The following is an 18,265-nucleotide window of genomic DNA, read 5'->3' as shown; positions in this document are numbered from 1 at the left end:
GAATTACAGAGCAAAATGAGACCATGATCTCCATTGGCATTGACAGTGCTCTTTAGAATTCTTAACATATCCACTAATTATCCAGTGAACCTACCCAGTACACCAGAGCAGGTAATCCTGCAGCAATATCATCCATGTTTCCTCACTCACACAAACCAACTGCCTGTGAAAGTCCTCCTGGCTGACTGGAGATAAGAGCAGCGTCCTACTACACATGACTCAGCAGCTCAAACAGCAACCTGGGAGGGTCAAACATTAGGATCACTGGAAGAGAAAAGTTACAATTGTCCAAATGGCTTATTGCCTTCCAGGGTAGCCATGAAGCAGTGTACTGGAAACATCATTTACAATATAATGACAAAACATGGGAATGAAATAAGTCTATTTATTTTAACAAAACTTTCTCCCATTCTCATTATTTATTGACAACTTCTATAAATATTAATGCAAAAATGATATCTCTGGGAATAATTGGTAGCAGTATCATCAGTGCATCCATTTTGAGTCAAATGATTAATTTTATAATAATAATAAAGAAGTGGCCAAGGAGGTTGATCCTGAGATCATGAAACAGAATCGATGCAGTTAATATGACTGGAAAATAAAATGGCTAAACAAAAATGTAAAGCAATAGTATAAAGGTTCGTAAAGTGTTTTTAATAGGATACACGATTTTTGTGTTAAAAATGTTGTCTTGCTTAATGTGAGTTTCTAGTTAGATTTAATACAAAATTAAAGCAATTAAAAAAATAGTCCAAAAATTAAGATGAACTAGGATACAATTCAAATGAGGTCATTGAGCCAAGCCATATAACCAAATGGCATATCTGTAGTGTGTATAGGGTTTAATGAAGGGAATGTGGGGAAGCACGTCATGTGGTTAGAAGCAGTCTATAAAGTAATAGAGAATAAATTGTGACCTCCTCTGTGGGTGAGCATAACAATATAGAGTGTTAAAGCAAATTATTTGAAATTCCTAAAATACATTAAAAATGAATTTGTATGGGAATTTACAATGCCGGTATAAAAAAAAAAAAAAAAAAAACATTGCATAGGTTGTTGCCAGTAAAGCCCCTGAATACTTTATGACACAACCTATGTTGACACAGAGATGAAACCAGCACATATAAAGTCATCCCAGTGAAGTGTGTATATCTATCTATCTATCTATCTATCTATCTATCTATCTATCTATCTATCTATCTATCTATCTATCTATCTATCTATCTATCTATCTATCTATCTTTATATGTTTATGGAAATGGTTAATGAATCATAAAATGATGCTATGCTCCAAAAAACCTTTTGGGTACTATTGCAATACATTATATATATATATATATATATATATATATATATGTTTCCATTATTACCCACAGTATTGTTAGTAAAATCAGGTAACAAGATGAGACCCTCGGTGCTGTCTCTCTCTTGAGAGAAGCTAAATGAATAACCCATGAATGGTCCACTCCGCTCATCCCATCTCATGCATGGCTGCCAGCGCTACTCTACTGGCCGTCCTCTTTGACTGGCACGACGCAAAACGAAGTGCCAAGGGCTTGCGGGAGTAGCTCGGCCTGTGGAAAATAAAAGCTTGCGGGAGGTTTCGGCTGATTGCAGACGCGTGAGGCATGCTGGGCTGGAAGGAGGAAGTGCAGTGGGGAGGAGGGGAGGGACCGCGCATCCCCAGCGCCGCCGCGCCGCCTCGGACTGCGCCACATGGAGCGGTGCGCGCCTGGAACAGCTTCATACTGCACCCGAGCCGAGGACTAACAGGTATGGACATCAACTTAGCCGCGCTGTCACACACTCACACACACGTTCAGGTGCGCCAGATTGGGGTCAAAGTCGAAATAAAGTTCTGTTAGGGGAGCGAGAAAGAGCGGGCATAGTGGAAAACTTCAGTCCTAAAGTAGGCAGCAGGTGCGCTTCACTTCTCCCAGACTGTTACAACGTGGAGTGGTTACAAAAAGTTTCAGTGTTCTCCATCAGTTTACAATTACTTTACATTTCTTACAAAATAATAATCAGTAGACTGATGTGGCTTACTTTTGGGAAAGATTTTTGGATATGAATAAGCGACATTTTCCCTCTGGTTTTCCAGAGAGGAATCGTATCCTTATAATCCAACTGATTCAAACCAAAATTATGTTGGACGTAGAAACAGTAGATCGTACCCAGAAAGTGTAAAACACATATTTTCGTTACACACCTTACACACATTTTAGAAATAGTCTTTGTGGAGAAAAAATGCTGTCCTTTACTTTCGGAAGCGCCTCATACTGAGAGGCACCTGTTGCTTTTTCCGCTCTTTACACTCTTCACCAACAGCGCGACTTTTCCATCACTCTCTTTTTTTCGTTTCCTTTTCTTATAACTTATTCATATAAAAATGTAATATTATGTATAGTATATTTGCACATCCTCGAACCCTTTTAATAATACTAATTATTATCCTAATCGTTGACCTGGAATAACCTTAATCCAGCCGAGCAATATATATATATAAATATATCCAGAAAATAAGGCTGTGAGAACAATGTAGTTTGTAGGGCTAGATTAGGTGAAAAACAATAGGCAAAGTATGAATAATTTGCATCTTTTCCCCTGTGGGACAGCCAACACCGAGTCTAAATTTGTCTCGTTTTCCTTGCAATGAGAACTTCTTTGTCTAACTAACTTCATGTCCGTGTTAATACAGTCCAAAGAAACAAAACATGGGAAATAAAAATATATATAAATATACATGCGCACAGTAATCGGGAGGAGCGCTTGAAAATATCTCATCTTTAGTGGGTTTGATTCATTTAAATTTAAATTTAAAATTAAATGGGTGTATTTATATTGATATGTATATAGAAATAACCTATTAATTTATTTTCTGTTTTATATTCAGACAAAATCTGCCCGTTTTACTTCCATTTTAAAGTTAGGGAACAATGCATCACTTTTTTTGGATTATGTTGTATTTTATGTTTGATTCACGAAATTCCCCGTTAAAGCACTGAAAAACAATCCAACCTTGTGCGAATTTCATATAACATAGCATGAGTAATATTATATGTTTGTATAAAATATCACAAATCTAAAAATGATAAATAAAAAAAGTGTAATTAAGCTAGAGTGTGAGAGTGAGAGAGAGAGAGAGAGAGAGAGAGAGAGACAGAGAGACAGAGAGAGACAGAGAGAAAGATGAAGTTGTGAAGGCCAGTGTAGTGAAGTGGAGCAGATGTAAATGAGACAGAGCTGGAGTTTTATTTGAGTGAAAGCTGTGAGCTTAACATCATCATCTCACGCTGACAGAGATCAGCTCGTCCAGTACTGTGCTGAAATCCCCACTGATGTAAGAGCAGTCAGTCAGAGAAGAAGATATTCCAACCCTTCCTGAGTTACTAAATTTGCCCTGGCTAATTAGAAATGGTTAGTAATATTTTAACATAGACGCCCACCCATTCCCATCACATCTCTGTGGCTTGTAAGCTCTTTTTTAGAAGTGCACGCAATTTCAGTAAGGGGTGGACATGCATCAGCAGTTAGATACACACTTTGAAAATTAAAAACATCAACAAAACTACATTTACATTTACTCATTTCAGAGCTTTACGTTTCTGAATGGTAATTGGAAAGCCGATATTTATTATCAGAAACTGAAAAACTGGTATTATATTCATGAAAAAAAAAACCCCACATTTGTTTGTCATTAACAGGGAGTACAAATTTATCATTAAATATTATGAAATGATGGACATTTTTACTTTCAAATAAAATACATGCCTATGTTTTGTTGAATTAAAAATGAAATGGTTCCATATAAACACCCCTGGATCTGGTTCAGGATCACCTGCATAAAGATAGCACAAAAAAAAGTACGAGACAACAGCTAATTTTCTGATGTCTGTAAACACATTAGGCTGGGAGTTTCAGGAATATCCCTGATATATTATTCAGCAGATGTTTTTAGAAAACATGGGATTTACCAGACTTTTGTTTTGCAGTACAGTAAGTGTAATATCCTTTTAGTTTCACCTAAAGGAAAAATTCCATAATTCTACCCTTACATAATCTTTATTTCTATAAGGATTTCTCAGGTCCGGATTATTTTGTTATATTTTAATATCCTGAGTCAAATTAACCGGCTCCAAGCAGTAGTGTAGAAAAGTTGCTCTCACCTCTGAATTCCTCTGACCTGAGCCATGTCATTTTGTCTGTTTAACGGTTTTGCACCTCATAGTCTCCACCCAGCTAGAGCCTTTTTGTTGCGCTGCTTTGTTCTTCCTTCCAAACATATACACTCTCTCAGTCCCTGCATATTATATGTCTGCAAACTGTGCTTAATGTCTCTCTACTGTCAAAATGTAAAGTGCACTACATCCCCTGACACTCAGCAAAGTTACCTGTCAACTGTGATATAGTAGCAATGCCATCTTTTCTAGACACATACATGCAGAGAACACGACATAAGCATAAATACAGTATAACTTTTGCCTTAATGGTTAGGCAGTAATTTAAATGGGTTATACACTAGTACCTTAGATTTTTATTTACTGGTTGGTGTATGATGTTTTTTAGAGCAACCTGTTGTCTATGACAAGCACAATAATTTATTTCAGAAACTTCCTATTCTCAGAAATAGTGTCTTCACTGCATTATGACTGAGCAAAAATCTGGAATCTCTCCCCCTTAAATATATAATGTACAAGGAATAAAAATATAGTTGTTTGTACACAGCTGCTCAAGTTCCAGTAATTTAGGAATTGAAGTAGATGAATAATGAGTAAGCTGTAACCTTTGATCAAATATCAATACTTTAACACCTACAGTTCAAAAGTGTGTGTAGTCAGATCTAAATTATTTGGGCAGGTTTCCCAGAAGCATGGTAACACTATCATCACTGACAGAGATTTGCTCTGTAATTTGAAAACCCTTAACTTTTAGGAAACTCGGCTCACATTTACTGGATCGCTCCTATTTACACATGCACGTTCTTCTTAGGTGGCTCACATGGAATTTTTGTGTAAATCACATTTTTGTGTGTAGTCACATTAAATGAATGACAAAACATTGTACTTAAGAACATATGCTGTTTTAAACTGAAAAATGAAAAAAATGAAAATGCAATAAGTTTTGTACAATTTGTGCACACATAAATGTAGATATACTGACACACAATTTCCAGACCTACATCAGTACTGAAGAACGTGCTATCATGAGAAATATTAATGTCTTCACCCCCTCCTTTATCCAGAGCATCACTATTTCCCTTTAGACTAACTACTCAGAAGAGGGGGCACAACGGGAATTCTGACTAAAAACACTAAAACACACCCGCACACAATCATGCACATGCGCACAATCAGATATCTTGTTCTGCCAAGAAGCCGCAGTGTTGAGTCTTGCAGATGAGCACAAAACATACTAACCTGTCAAACCTTTAACTTTCACTCCCAGTACACATGCACACCTCTTTCTCGCCAAATACACCTACGTCTGATTAGGGTTTGTGTGCTGCTGTGGGGTCATCCACAGAAAGGCTAAGGCATTGCAACATACGGATCACAAACTTGCTTCCCGCTATTTGTTCCAAATGTGTGGAGCCATCTGTCAGTGAAAACAGGAAGGCCTAGGTTCCCCTTCTCCCAGGGGCGCACTTCAGCTTGCTTGGCTATTTTCGGGAGCTTCACTTCTCCCTGCGTGGCTGCAGGGGCCGGGTGCGGACCTCCAGCGGGAGCGTCTTGAAGTGGCAACGAGGAGGCCGAGGCTGTTGTGCCCATCTGCTGCAGGTCTGATGGGACCCTGCATTATTAATGGGGCCACGCGCACTGGTGACTCCTTCAATATGCAGGCCTGGCCCTAGGAAGCACTGCTTTTCGGCCTACTGCATTCTCAAGCACTCCTTTCTTTCCTTTTGTCTTTTTCTTGCACTTAATTTCTCTTACTCATGTTTTTAGTTTGACATTTTCACTTTTTCCCCTTCGCTCATCCCCCTTCTATCATACTTCCTCTCTTTCTTGCTCTCTCTCTCTTTCATTTACTCCCCTCGTCTGTCTTCCTCTTTACTGTCTCTGTCACCTCTCACTGTTTCTCACTCCATTTCTGTGTCCATTTCACCTTTTGTTTATGTCTACAGCTTGCCTGTGTGAATGCGTATGAATGAGAGAGAGCAAGAGAGACAGGCTGCCGGGCTTACCCATGCATGCTCAGTAAATTAGAATGAACACGAGCGCCAATCAGCTGGCTATGCCAAACACCCGCATCTTCCGTGACCCAGGGCCATCTAATTTTCTGCTTAATTTTGCGGCAGTCAGTTTGCATTTTTGGATGATTATGTGCTGGGAAATTAACAATAAATAACAAATGTGGTCTGAAAAGCTGCTCTTGAGTTCCCAACACCCCACCCATGAAGCCCACCATCCAGTTGCTCAGTCTACCCAGGCTGTCAGCTAGGGTAATGAAAATGTCTGTAGTTCTTTTGTAATGTAATGTGCAGGACAGTGGTGTCTGCTACTGGAATAGGAGTGTTATTGAAGGGGGTGATGGAGACACACAAAAGAAAGGGCATTCCCCCTTTAATCACTAACCGCCCCTTTTAGAGTGATACATTTGCAAAGGTAGGTGTTGATGAAACTGAAACACTTTTCTCTGACTCTGTCTCTCTGCTTGTCTTCTTCTTTCTCTCTGTCTCCCTCCATCTTTCTTTCACGTGCTCCTTTTAGAGTATCTGCACAGGATGGAGACCGAAGAGTCACAGGAAATGTCCCAAATAGCAGGTACAGCACCATTTCATGCACTCACAGCAATACCAGAATGTGGTAGGCCTCAGCAAACCCAGATCCTGTGGCACAGTGAGCTTCTTAAAACAGCTCAGTTACATCCAGAAGGCTGGTTAAACATAGTGTTTAAAAGATGTTAAGCATACATACAAATGCATACAAGCAAAACAACAACTTTTAACTATAGGACATCCTGGCTTACATATATATATATATATATATATATTACATGTGTGAATGTATTTAGGGACGGACAGCCCCACTACTAACGAGGGAGGAGAAGAGCAAGAAGAGGCCATGCCTGTCCCAGAGGACCTGTCCACCAGCACAGGTCTCCAGAGCAACACTCGCACTGACAAAGCAACAGGTGGGTGAGACCAATATGAAAAGCCCCTTAAATCACCTTTACTTAAGACTTTTACCCCAATGGTAGAATCCATGTAATAAGCAGTATCTGAGACAGACCTCTATTATGGTATAGGGGAAGGTAAAACCAATTTAGAGAAGTATTAGGTTTAGGGATAATCCAAAGAGTTTCTTCCAAGAAGTTGGAAATGAGCCATCAGATGAAAGATAAATTAATGTATTCTATATGTATTCTATACAAATGTACGCTGCAATTGCTGAAGAAAAGAATCATGTGTTGTAAGTATTTTAGAATAAACTTTTATAGGAAGACACATTTTGAAATGCAATGCTGTATGTGGTTACCTTCTTTTGGGCATAACAAAGTACTCGAATCCAGTTCAAGGATTAAATATGGCTTAATATAAATTTGTATTTGATTATTTTCACACATGTCCTGGACCTTTTTAAAAAGCAGTAGTGTTACTATTATCGTGTTATCATGAGGTTTATTTAGCCCCTGGTTTGAGTCCCCCTTTTCTGTACATTGATGATTATGATTAGAATGCTCATGTTCCTTTTTCTCCATATTCAGAAACAGAAAGGAGAAGGCAGGAAACAAGAAACTGTTAAAAGTGCACGCACACACAACAAATCAATTTTTTTTTTCTTTATATATAATACTCCTTTGGTTTATTCTTAAAAATCTACTATGAGTACATTTGCCCTAGGTACTTATTAAGCACCCCAACAGAATTTCTATACAGCTTATAATATAGTGTAATGTTGTTAAAAATATTATCTTGATATCTCTTCAACACCTGGCTAGATGTTCTATAGCTTCACTAGTTTTTGGGCCCTGAATAGCAGATGTCTCACGGTAGTGTTAAGATACTCTGTTGGGTGAAATAGAGATTTCTCAGTTAGACATTTTATCTTAGTTTGAGAGTGCCAGAACAGTGCATGAGTATGAAGTAGGTTAAGTAGAAGCAAAGTCTGTGATGTGGATAGGAATGGACCTGGCTAAGCTGAGGTTAGCAGATGGCCTGTTTAAAATCTTGATGTATTTTAGTTTAGGAATTTTCCCCTCCAGTAGTTCCAGATTAGCTTGCCCCAAACACTTTGAAGCTTTAGTAATTTAAAAAGAGAGAGAGAGAAAAAAAAATAAGATGTCAGAGGAAACTGAAATAGGATGTGCAAGAGTTTCCTAAGAAGAACTTGCCAGAACACAGTTTCAACACTCGTATGGGGAGATAAAATGATCAGGAGCAACACCAGACAGGCAAAGGCAGCACTATACGTACATACTCATACAAGCACACACTTATGTGAACACCCGAGCATAGGACTGCACCTGCACTTTTTGCCATGCTTTCACTTCAACTGCCAAGCAACACCTACACACACACACACACACACATACGTGCACACACACACGTGCACACATGCGCATGCCGATTGTTTTACTAGCCTTGAGGACCTTCCATCGACATAATTAGTCATACGGTGCAGTGTAAATTTGTAAAGCAAAGTGCACAAAGTTTCCAGAAAAATAAAAGTCCTTCATCAACTGTGCAAGCAAATATAAATAGATGTATATACTTTGGTTGATACCTTTAGTGTTGTGCTTAATGGTTATGCATCAGCTAGAATCATACACAATAAACAGCAGTTATAAAGTACTGAAGCTTGTATCAGAGGATCAGAATGTTAGAAAGGCTGTAACAAAAGCGCTTTGTGGACAGCGGTGTTTACAAATCATTCACTCTGACGGCATTACACAGATAGCTATTGATTAGTCATTTCACTTCTCACTGACACACGGTCAGCATGATTTTTAAAGTCCTTCCCATAACGTTCATCACACTGCAAAAAAGGATGAGAAACACTGAGAAAAGGATAGCAAATAAACTTGAATAAATATAGTTCATTTAACCATCAGGAATGTTTTATAAAAAAAAAAAAAGCTTATAATTAGAAACTTCTATCTGACATTTAAATTAAAAATTTATTTATTGACATGAAGGAAAATGTATTCATGTAAGAAATATCAACATTAAAAATATTTAGATTCGTATATTTTTTTTGAAACCTTATGGAATGCTGAACTTTATCTCCAGCTGTCTGACAAGTTACATGTTTGCAAGATAAAATGTTCTACTTCAGAGATTCGTATTTTGCAGGATAATGGGTTTTAAACAGGCTATTTGATACAGGCTGTAGATAATCTTAAATTTTGCCTGTGTGTGTGCGCATGTGTGTGTGCACTGTCCTTGAAGATGTAATCAGCCAGTGTGTGAGAGGATGTGACTATTATATCTTTGCAGTGCATCACTGCTTCTCAGATTAATGCAGAAACTTGGTAATGGAGCAGTAGCTATCTGTGCTGATCATTTACTACTGGGTTGCAATGTGCTATTCGATCAGGACTGTGTAAGTGAGACAGGAAAGAGAAGTGCATCAGAATCGCACTCACTGTGATGGCTCAAACTGTCAGTCTTAGCTATGTTCCAAATGGCGCCATGTAAAAAAAACCCAAAAAAACAACAACAACAAAAAAACAAAACCCAAGTGCTTTCTGTAAAAGTATGACTTCATGAACAGGGTTACATAATGTCAGTTCATTTCAGGTCATGATACTCCAAAATCTTATAATGAATCATTTAAAAACTAAACGTTGCTCTTAAATTGGTTTTACTTTCTAAATAAAATGTACATAATTGATTTCTCTGTAAAATGCTTGGATTGTGCAGCAGAGTTTAAGTATTGTATGCAGAAATGTTTGGCCGGTCGTTTTTGTGTCACTCCTATTTTACAGTCAAACATTTTTAAAGTTCCTAAAAATGCAAAAGAAGCAGTGCCTTTTTTCTCCTTATCAAAGGTTGCATATGTGCAAGCACATATGCATATATTCATACTCACATTCAAAGCCGTGGTTAAGCGTGTGGCTCCAAGGCAACAAGTACAAAGCTATTTTCAGTTTGAGACAACAGAAGCTGTGCCTTGAGACGAACATTGCTGACACCCAGTTTTACACATGCAGGACTATTGCAGTTAGGTGACACATCTGTCCCACCGGTAGTGGAATGTATTTTGCTGCAAATATATCATGCTTTCAAGCTTATTGAAGTTTGGCTGTGTGTTCTTTAGGTACTTAGGTTAAGTGACAGGAAGTGGCAGGAGTCATGTGGTAAGCAGGATGAAATGAGCTCCAGTGTCTCCTCTCTTCTTCTCTATACTAGTGTAATGCTCTTTGTTCTTGCCTGTGGGTTTTGACACTTGCTTCCCAAAAAGGGTAAATTAGGATGTGTGACAAACATTATATAAAGTAAAAGCTCCTGTTCCCATCTCCAGTTTAGTCACAACTTCCCCAAATCCATGAGAGATTTCAGCACACCAGCAAAGTTAGTTCCTTTTGCCAAGCTTAGGTCACATATCTCTGGACAAAACTTTGAACAATACAAGCAGAAGGACTGTGAGTAACTCAGCATATATTAGAGGATTTGGAGCCACATAACAGCTAAAGAGCAATACATATTCTTAATTTTCACTTAAGAATTTTATACACTACGAAACGTGGAAAGCTTTAGCTTTAGCCCGTTATTATGAATGAAATCATAATAGTGGTTTATTGTGTGACTTCAGAAGAATTAAGTAGATGAAAAGTTGGTGGAATTTCAGTATGTCAGTAGTACAGAGGAACCCACTCACAGGATTAGACCAGACTATTGCTATCAGTGTGAGCTCACACATTTTCATCTTTGAGCTGACACTTACTCAACTTCCTCTTAAAATCAGCTATTCTGTCTGGGTGCCTCTCCCAGAGTGGTTTGTGGCCTTTTGTTGCAGTGAATATGTCTTTACATATCGAATTCTCTTTGCCATTACATTTTACGTCTTATGATATTTCGTTTAAAACAAGAGCATAGATAATTTGTACAGAATAAAGTAGGCAGGGACTGAGGTACACTCTCTGTATGATTTGCTGATCCATGTAGTGCGCGTAAAAAAAAACATTTTATGTTCCACAAAAACACTGTTTCAGTTGCACAGCTTCACAATTCCCTGTCTGTGCTTCCCTTTCTGTCACTTCTCCATAATTCTTGGCCTTGTTTTTTTTTTCGGTTGGGCTGGCTCTGTTACTGAAGCTTCCCCTTTTCTCCTAGATTCCTATATTTCATTATTTCCACTTCTTCCTCTTCACTGTGTACAAATGGAGGTAAACGCATGAGGAAATCAAATATGGGACTATGTGATGTTAACCACACGACCCGAACTTAGTGAAAGCCATTTTAAGCAAAGGGCAGCAGTGTGAACGCTACTGCCTAAATTCGCACCCACAAAAAAAGCACAGTAATCCCATAGGCACGGTAGTATTAAAATCATCTTTTGTCTTCAGAGTGAAACTCTTCAGACTGTAGTCTATCGTTTTCAGGTTAGTGTTACATTAGCTGTTGTTTTGGTTCTCAAATTCAAACCCTTTCATGCATTAGAAATTTAGATTGTTTTATTAATGACCCTAACTCCCTCATCTCTATAGTCTCACTTGCATTAGTGTGAGCGTGTATGTATTTACCACGGTTTGCTGGTCTGGTTTACACCGCTGCACTCCTCAGTTTCACAGTGCTTCCTGTGTCTCTGTTTCCTGTTTATCAGTCATTTGTTTCAAAGAACTGTGATACTGAGAGAGATGGGGTATGGAGTTTGTATTTCCCAATTCCTGAGTGAGCAAAGTCATATAGGAGTTCACTGTTTGACTGCTGAAAAACAGAATTGTTTTGGGTAGTGTGAAGAGAAACCCAAAACACTAGTGTTAAAAATTGTCGCTATTTTCTGAGTTAGAAGGGGGTTTTTTTATGTGCAACTTCTGTTTAAAAAGGGTTTTCCTTTAACATTTAAGGGACAACACAATTCACAAACTTTCTGTTTTAGTAACCCAAAAAGACACATATTCCCAGATTATACTCAAGTATTATGTCTTTCCCTTAAGTTATGACATTTTAATGCAGTAACAAAATCACTAAAGCCTGTACACTGGATTTAAACTTGAGACCCCTGCCTCAGGACATAAACAATTGTCATCAATATTAGGAGAACGATGAAAGTGTTAGCTTAGGTAATAGACAGGGTGAGCATTCAGCCTGATGCTTCACTAAACAGGCCCACTGCCCTCTTTTTCCAGCCTGCAATATAAAAGTTGAGGCTCGGAGTGATGAGGAGAACGGGCTGGCCGCTGAGATGAATGGCGAGGAAGAGGAGTGTGTGGCCGAGGACTTGCGCATGCTTGATGGCTCAGGGGCCAAAGTGAACGGCTCCCACGCAGGCCCAGACAGCAAGCCAGCGCCCGCCTACCCTATGGCCGGGGGCATCCGCCTCCCCAATGGGAAGCTCAAGTGTGATATCTGTGGAATAGTTTGCATTGGGCCCAATGTGCTGATGGTGCACAAGCGAAGCCACACTGGTAAGCACAACTGCCATCTACTCTTCCCTCCCCTTAGTGTCACTCACACCCATAGCACAGAAGAGCTGACAGTGTGCAGGGCTTGATAGGATGCACACAACATGCAAGACACACTCTGCAGATGCAGAGCAGATTAAGAGAGCCTGATGAGGCAAAGTGCATTATAGTACTATAATGGTCACGTTTAATGTGGAGCTACAATGCATTTTAAAAATGTCACTGCATGTCCTAAATTTGTCTGTGACATTAAAATGACAAATTAAAGGAAGCCACACTTCTTAAAGCTACCAGTCTATGGTTTACATTCCACTGTCAGTATAGTCAGTAGCATTAACCTTACAATATACGGAGGGCTCAATTGTTACCTTAGCTAGTTTGGTGTTTCGAGTGTATTGTCTTGCTCAGTAAATCTATTCAACCATAAATTTAAAAGGGATTGAAGTAAATATCTGTGTATCTAAATTACAGTTGAGGGCAACATCAACAATTAGGCTGGAAGAAACTCTGCTAAATTAAAATTATCAAAGTACTTAGTTATTTCCTATCTCACTCAAGATTGGTATTCAGTTGTAATGAGCTCAAAGCAGCGGTGGAGAACATTTTTCAAAAAGGCATTTAACTTCAGCACTTGAGAAGCTAATGAAACCCAAAATGGAAGAAAGGAACTGAGGACTAATGCAAATGCAAACAGAAACTACAATAAAAGATATAATGAAGTGCTTCCTATTTAAATATAAATATTCGCTGGTGAGACTGTTCTCCTAAAATGCCTTTTTAATGAGTTTCTTTTTTTCTTCCAGTAGTTTTACTGCTTCACTGGTGACTCTTATTTTATAGGGGGCCTTTGAAGAGAGGCTCGCATTAAAACGGTTCTCCGAGAATGCCACAACACTCGCGCGCCCTGGATATTGGTTTATTCCAGAGGCGCTGATCAGGAAGAGTGGCTCTCAAACACAAAGCGCTTACCTCGCTTTATTTAAATGAGCTCTGCCATTTGCATTGTGATGGGCCGCCCTTATTTGAGAGTAGAAGAGGGGGGGAAATGAGATTTTGAGATCAAATTGACCCAGGCAGCGGTGCATTACGAAGCTGGCAGGCCGAGTCGGAAAGGCTCGTGTACGATCTGAGGGGCAGGCAGCGCGCGCGCCACAGTGCACAGTGGGCGGGGCTTCCGACTCTGATGGGTCTCTCGCGTCCTGTGGCAGCGTGTAGAGCTGTGACCCGAATGCACAGTGCAAACAGGGTCACTAAGAGAGAGAGAGAGACAGGGAGAGAGAGAGAGAGAGAGAGAGAGAGAGAGGCCTCAGAGCTGCAGAGACAGGCCCAGAGTAATCACTGTACACTTATCATTTACATGCTCAGGGTTTGCCTGCGTGCTGCTTCTCCATGTAGTGTAAATGACTAACATAGCTACACGGTATATCTCATACTGGATTGAATTATCGATTGCTCCAGGGTTCACAGCTCTCACAAGACATAACTGTTTCCTACCATCTACACCTTTTATAGTGGTGAAAACAACAACAATAATAATAATAATAATAATAATAATAATAATAATAATAATAATAATACAGTGAAAATGAAATCCTTAAAGGTGCAACATAAATTAGAATCGAATATAATATTTTTATAGAAGAATCTGGACACATGCTGGAATGCCTTTGTGACATATTTGCAATTTCAATGCAAACCTGAAATTTGTTTTTTATTTGAATAACCCTCATAATAATAATAATAATAATAATAATAATAATAATGTATGCTGTAATAACATTTATACATTTGATATAAAAAGCTGCTTCAAAAATGTCTTTCAGTTAAAAATCCCTATAAATACAGAGACTTTCTATTAAAGTTTTATACAATTATGCCAAGTGATATCTTTTTCTGCAGTAGTAGAATTATGTCATTCGAGAATGTGTTGCTTAAGAGAACATGTAATGTCTTTTTCTCAGGTGAAAGGCCCTTCCAGTGCAATCAGTGTGGTGCCTCCTTCACTCAGAAGGGCAACCTGCTACGCCACATCAAACTTCACTCCGGAGAGAAACCCTTTAAATGTCACCTATGTAACTATGCCTGTCGCAGAAGAGATGCCCTTACCGGACACCTTCGCACACATTCTGGTAACTTACACTTCTCCCAGTGCTCCCACTGCAGTGATAAATAATTCAATGTTTCTGCTTATTTTGGAGCTTTGTATATTGAACACAACCTGAATACATGGTTCACAGAGAAAATAAAAACATGCTGAGCACCGTCATTTTTCTGTTGAACTGACAGTTGGAAAGCCCCACAAGTGTGCGTATTGTGGACGCAGCTACAAGCAGCGAAGCTCGCTTGAAGAACACAAAGAGCGATGCCACAACTACCTGCAGTGCATGGGCCTTCAGAACACCATCTACTCAGGTCAGTGCAGGAGTTACTTACCTGTTCTGTCCCTTTCATACAAGCTCAGAGATCCTTTAATCATTCCTTTAATCAAATAAATTCTAGGATACAAGCGTAACCCAAAACTAACCAGAAAATACTGGCATATTATTCTGTAGTAACTAATTATGTAGTCTTTTAACATGTAAAAAAAATAATTAATAATTATTACAATTATTATTAAAAAATTATTAAGTATTAATAGCTAGTGGCACTCTAGATTTATTTTTAAAAAATACTATATTAGAAACTATACACATTTGATTTATATTTTCTAAAAGTGAATTTAAATATTAAATGTATCACCATTTGCCTTGGTAAGGATTATTGGGATTTGTTTGGTCTGAAAGATTATTTTGTGATTTATTTGACTGAGAAGGCTGAAAGGCTGTCTCTGAATTCAAAAAAAGAAAAGAAAGATATTTTACGCTGACAGAAACCTAAGAAAGCATTTGTTTAAAAACAGCAACAACAAAACAAGAGGAGACAAGGGTTCATGACAGGTTTAAAGAGGCAAAATGTCAGTACAGCTTATATCAGCCCAAAAGGACAGGTGTGTATATTTGAATCTTATACGTGGTTTCTCTGTCTTGCATTTTATAGTGAAGGAAGAGAACAGCCAGTGTGAGCAGAGGGAAGACTTAAACCTGGCTGCGTCTGAGAGAGCTTTGGTGCTAGACAGAATAGCAAACAATGTAGCTAAGCGTAAAAGCTCTATGCCACAGAAGTTTATAGGTAAGAGTGGCAGTTTGCTTCCTCTGTGTTTAAAGGAATATGTATACTTCAAAAAACCAGAATCTAATGCACTCATCTCTGTGGTATATTTGACTTACGACAAATACTGTTTGTGTACACGAACAATGTGTATATAGAAACATATTATTTTAATTCATTTATGCATATGCCAAATATGGACTATTTATATTATTATACTCTTTTACTTTTGGAAGCTTTACCTGTAACCCAGGTCTCCAATTCTTAGTTTTTACATACGGTCTCTCTGGGCAAAATAAAAATTCTATAATTTATAAAATTATTTTTTTTTATCCTTTATTATTATTTGAACGGTTATTTATTTTTCCTATTTTCAATGATGCTTTTTTTTTATATATATATAATTAATTCAGAACACAACAGATATCCTAAAAAGCTCTTTAAAAATAAAACACAAGCACAGGCCCTTTCATATAGTGAATAGGAATTCAAATGTCCTGTTCAGGTTGAGATCCATGTCAAATTTCTCCTCTTTCTTTCTGTTAGGTGAGAAGCGCTTTGCTGACCTCTCATATGAGAACAGCTCAGGTGAGATGATGCAGCCATCAGCAGTCATTGACCAGGCCATCAACAGTGCCATAAGCTACCTGGGAGCTGAGGCCCTGCGGCCACTGGTTCAGACCCCGCCAGGCTCCACCAGTGACGTGGTTGTCAGCCCCATCTACAACCTGCACAAGGCCCAGTCGGCTGAGAGCAATGGCTTGTCAGCTAAAGATAGCGCAGCCGAGAACTTGCTCCTGCTTTCTAAGTCCAAATCTGCACTGAGTGAGAAAGACGGCTCACCCAGTCACAGTGGCCAGGACTCCACTGACACCGAGAGCAACAACGACGATCGGGCAGCTGGGGGAGGAGGACCGGCGGCAAGTGGTCTCATCTATCTGACCAATCATATGGCCCCGGGTGCACGAAACGGAGCTTTGCCCCTGGTGAAGGAGGAGCAGAGGCACTATGACTCTCTGCGGGGGGTGGGAATGGAGCTAGGCATGTCAGTGGCTACAGAGGGCTTTAAAGTGCTAAGTGCTGAGGGTGAGGAAGTGAGGGCATATCGCTGCATCCACTGCAGGGTGCTCTTCCTGGACCATGTCATGTATACCATTCACATGGGATGCCATGGCTTCCGAGACCCCTTTGAATGCAACCTATGTGGCTACCGCAGTCAGGACCGCTATGAGTTCTCCTCACACATCACACGTGGAGAACACCGCTACTGAGCACACACACACACACACACACACACCCACCTTATTCATATAGATATACCAGCATACCAACGAATACACAGTCATCAAAAATACACGTGTGTATAATTGTTTTTTAATGCATTGTCTGAACACTGTGTGCATGCTGAAAAGTTCAAATTATTAATTTAATATACACTGATTAATGTAGACAGATGTAAATATAATTCATTGCCATGTCTATTTTTCTAAAACTGTTTGAGTTACTGATAAATATAGGAAAATACCTACAAAAAAAAAGCAGTACTGAAGAATGGAATTAAAATTGAAGAGAGACAGTGAATTGTTTTGAAGAGAAAATCTCCTTTTTTTCTTGGATTCACAGCATAAATAAAATGTTTTGGGAGCAGCATTCAATTTATTTAAAAAAGCAAGTTATATCTTGAAAGAAGCAACACAGTCTTCTGTGTTTCTCACTGGTTTGGCTTAATATTTTGTTTATGAATTAGTACTCACCTATTCTACTTGTATATTTAAATATACAGATTGTCAAAACTATTAAAATACAACTTCAAGTGTTACATGTGAGGGCAAAGATATAAGGCAATAACGAATGTATCCACTACCAATCAAAAGCTTGGACACACTAGTTTGAATCTATTTGTCATTGTCTTAAAGATCGTTTGATTGACTTACTGAAATCTGTTTCTAGGTAAATAATGAGGTTGAATAATCATGTAAAATGTATAATATTTTGTAAGCCATTTATAATTCATTTGAGTAGTTGTTGCTGAAGAATCTAATTGTTTCCCCTAACAAGAATTTTTCCATTTAGGATGACCCGACCTCAAAACTCGAAATGTGAGAAATTTAAGAAATGCCTCTTGAAGAAAAGTGTCATGAAGCTGGCTCAGAAGATTCCGCTAAGCTTCAGCAGGAGTACTATTAAAATATGTTCAATATCCCAGTGTTAATGTTTTCATTACTATTCTAAAACAGCACAAAAAACAAAATGAAGAGCTGGTGTGTCCAAACTTTTGACTGGAAGTCTGCTTCTTGTAACCCAGTGTTTACCCAGAATTTATCTCTTATCAGAGAACTATATCCCCATTTCCCATCTTTATGTATTATAAGCAGCTTTTTTGGTCCGTTGTATTTCTTTTTTATCTTCAAGTTTTTTTTTGTTTTTTTTTTATTATTATTTAACCATAGATTTTCACATTGTTTTGTTTTAAAATGTGGATATATTAGTATCAGTAATGGTAAAACATGCTTGCAAAATATCAATAAAAACAAAGTACATTCAA

At 38.5% G+C, this 18,265-nt stretch overlaps 1 protein-coding gene and 1 long non-coding RNA gene across 8 annotated transcripts in view; one reads left to right on the top strand and one right to left on the bottom strand.

Moving 5' to 3' along the window:
- Positions 1 to 10,340, bottom strand: part of LOC131351036 (uncharacterized) — a 17,525-nt gene extending 7,185 nt beyond the window's left edge. The window contains exons 1-2 of one of the 4 annotated variants that reach the window (XR_009204332.1): positions 10,038 to 10,340; positions 95 to 239 (exon numbers count right to left, since the gene is read on the bottom strand). This is a non-coding gene — a long non-coding RNA (uncharacterized LOC131351036). Of the gene's footprint in view, positions 1 to 94; positions 240 to 4,169; positions 4,277 to 10,037 lie in introns of those variants that run through there. The other 3 variants (XR_009204333.1, XR_009204330.1, XR_009204331.1) reach the window with 3 other exon arrangements.
- On the top strand, positions 1,617 to 18,265 carry ikzf1 (IKAROS family zinc finger 1 (Ikaros)). 4 transcript variants are annotated; one of them, XM_058386129.1, is made up of 8 exons: positions 1,621 to 1,776; positions 6,714 to 6,767; positions 7,018 to 7,137; positions 12,298 to 12,576; positions 14,535 to 14,702; positions 14,860 to 14,985; positions 15,610 to 15,741; positions 16,267 to 18,265. In XM_058386129.1, the coding sequence occupies exons 1-8, from the start codon at positions 1,632 to 1,634 to the stop codon at positions 16,989 to 16,991; spliced, it is 1,749 nt and encodes a 582-aa protein (XP_058242112.1). In that variant the 5' UTR covers positions 1,621 to 1,631; the 3' UTR covers positions 16,992 to 18,265. The 4 variants fall into 4 exon arrangements, with proteins under 4 accessions (XP_058242116.1, XP_058242115.1, XP_058242114.1 ...); XM_058386132.1 differs by lacking the exon at positions 12,298 to 12,576 and having other exon boundaries at positions 1,618 to 1,776; XM_058386131.1 differs by lacking the exon at positions 15,610 to 15,741 and having other exon boundaries at positions 1,620 to 1,776.

The sequence above is a fragment of the Hemibagrus wyckioides genome, linkage group LG03, assembly GCF_019097595.1.
Source record: "Hemibagrus wyckioides isolate EC202008001 linkage group LG03, SWU_Hwy_1.0, whole genome shotgun sequence".
NCBI lineage: Eukaryota > Metazoa > Chordata > Actinopteri > Siluriformes > Bagridae > Hemibagrus > Hemibagrus wyckioides.
The sequence above is the reverse complement of the archived record's forward strand: the minus strand, read 5'-3'. Positions and strand labels throughout refer to the sequence as shown.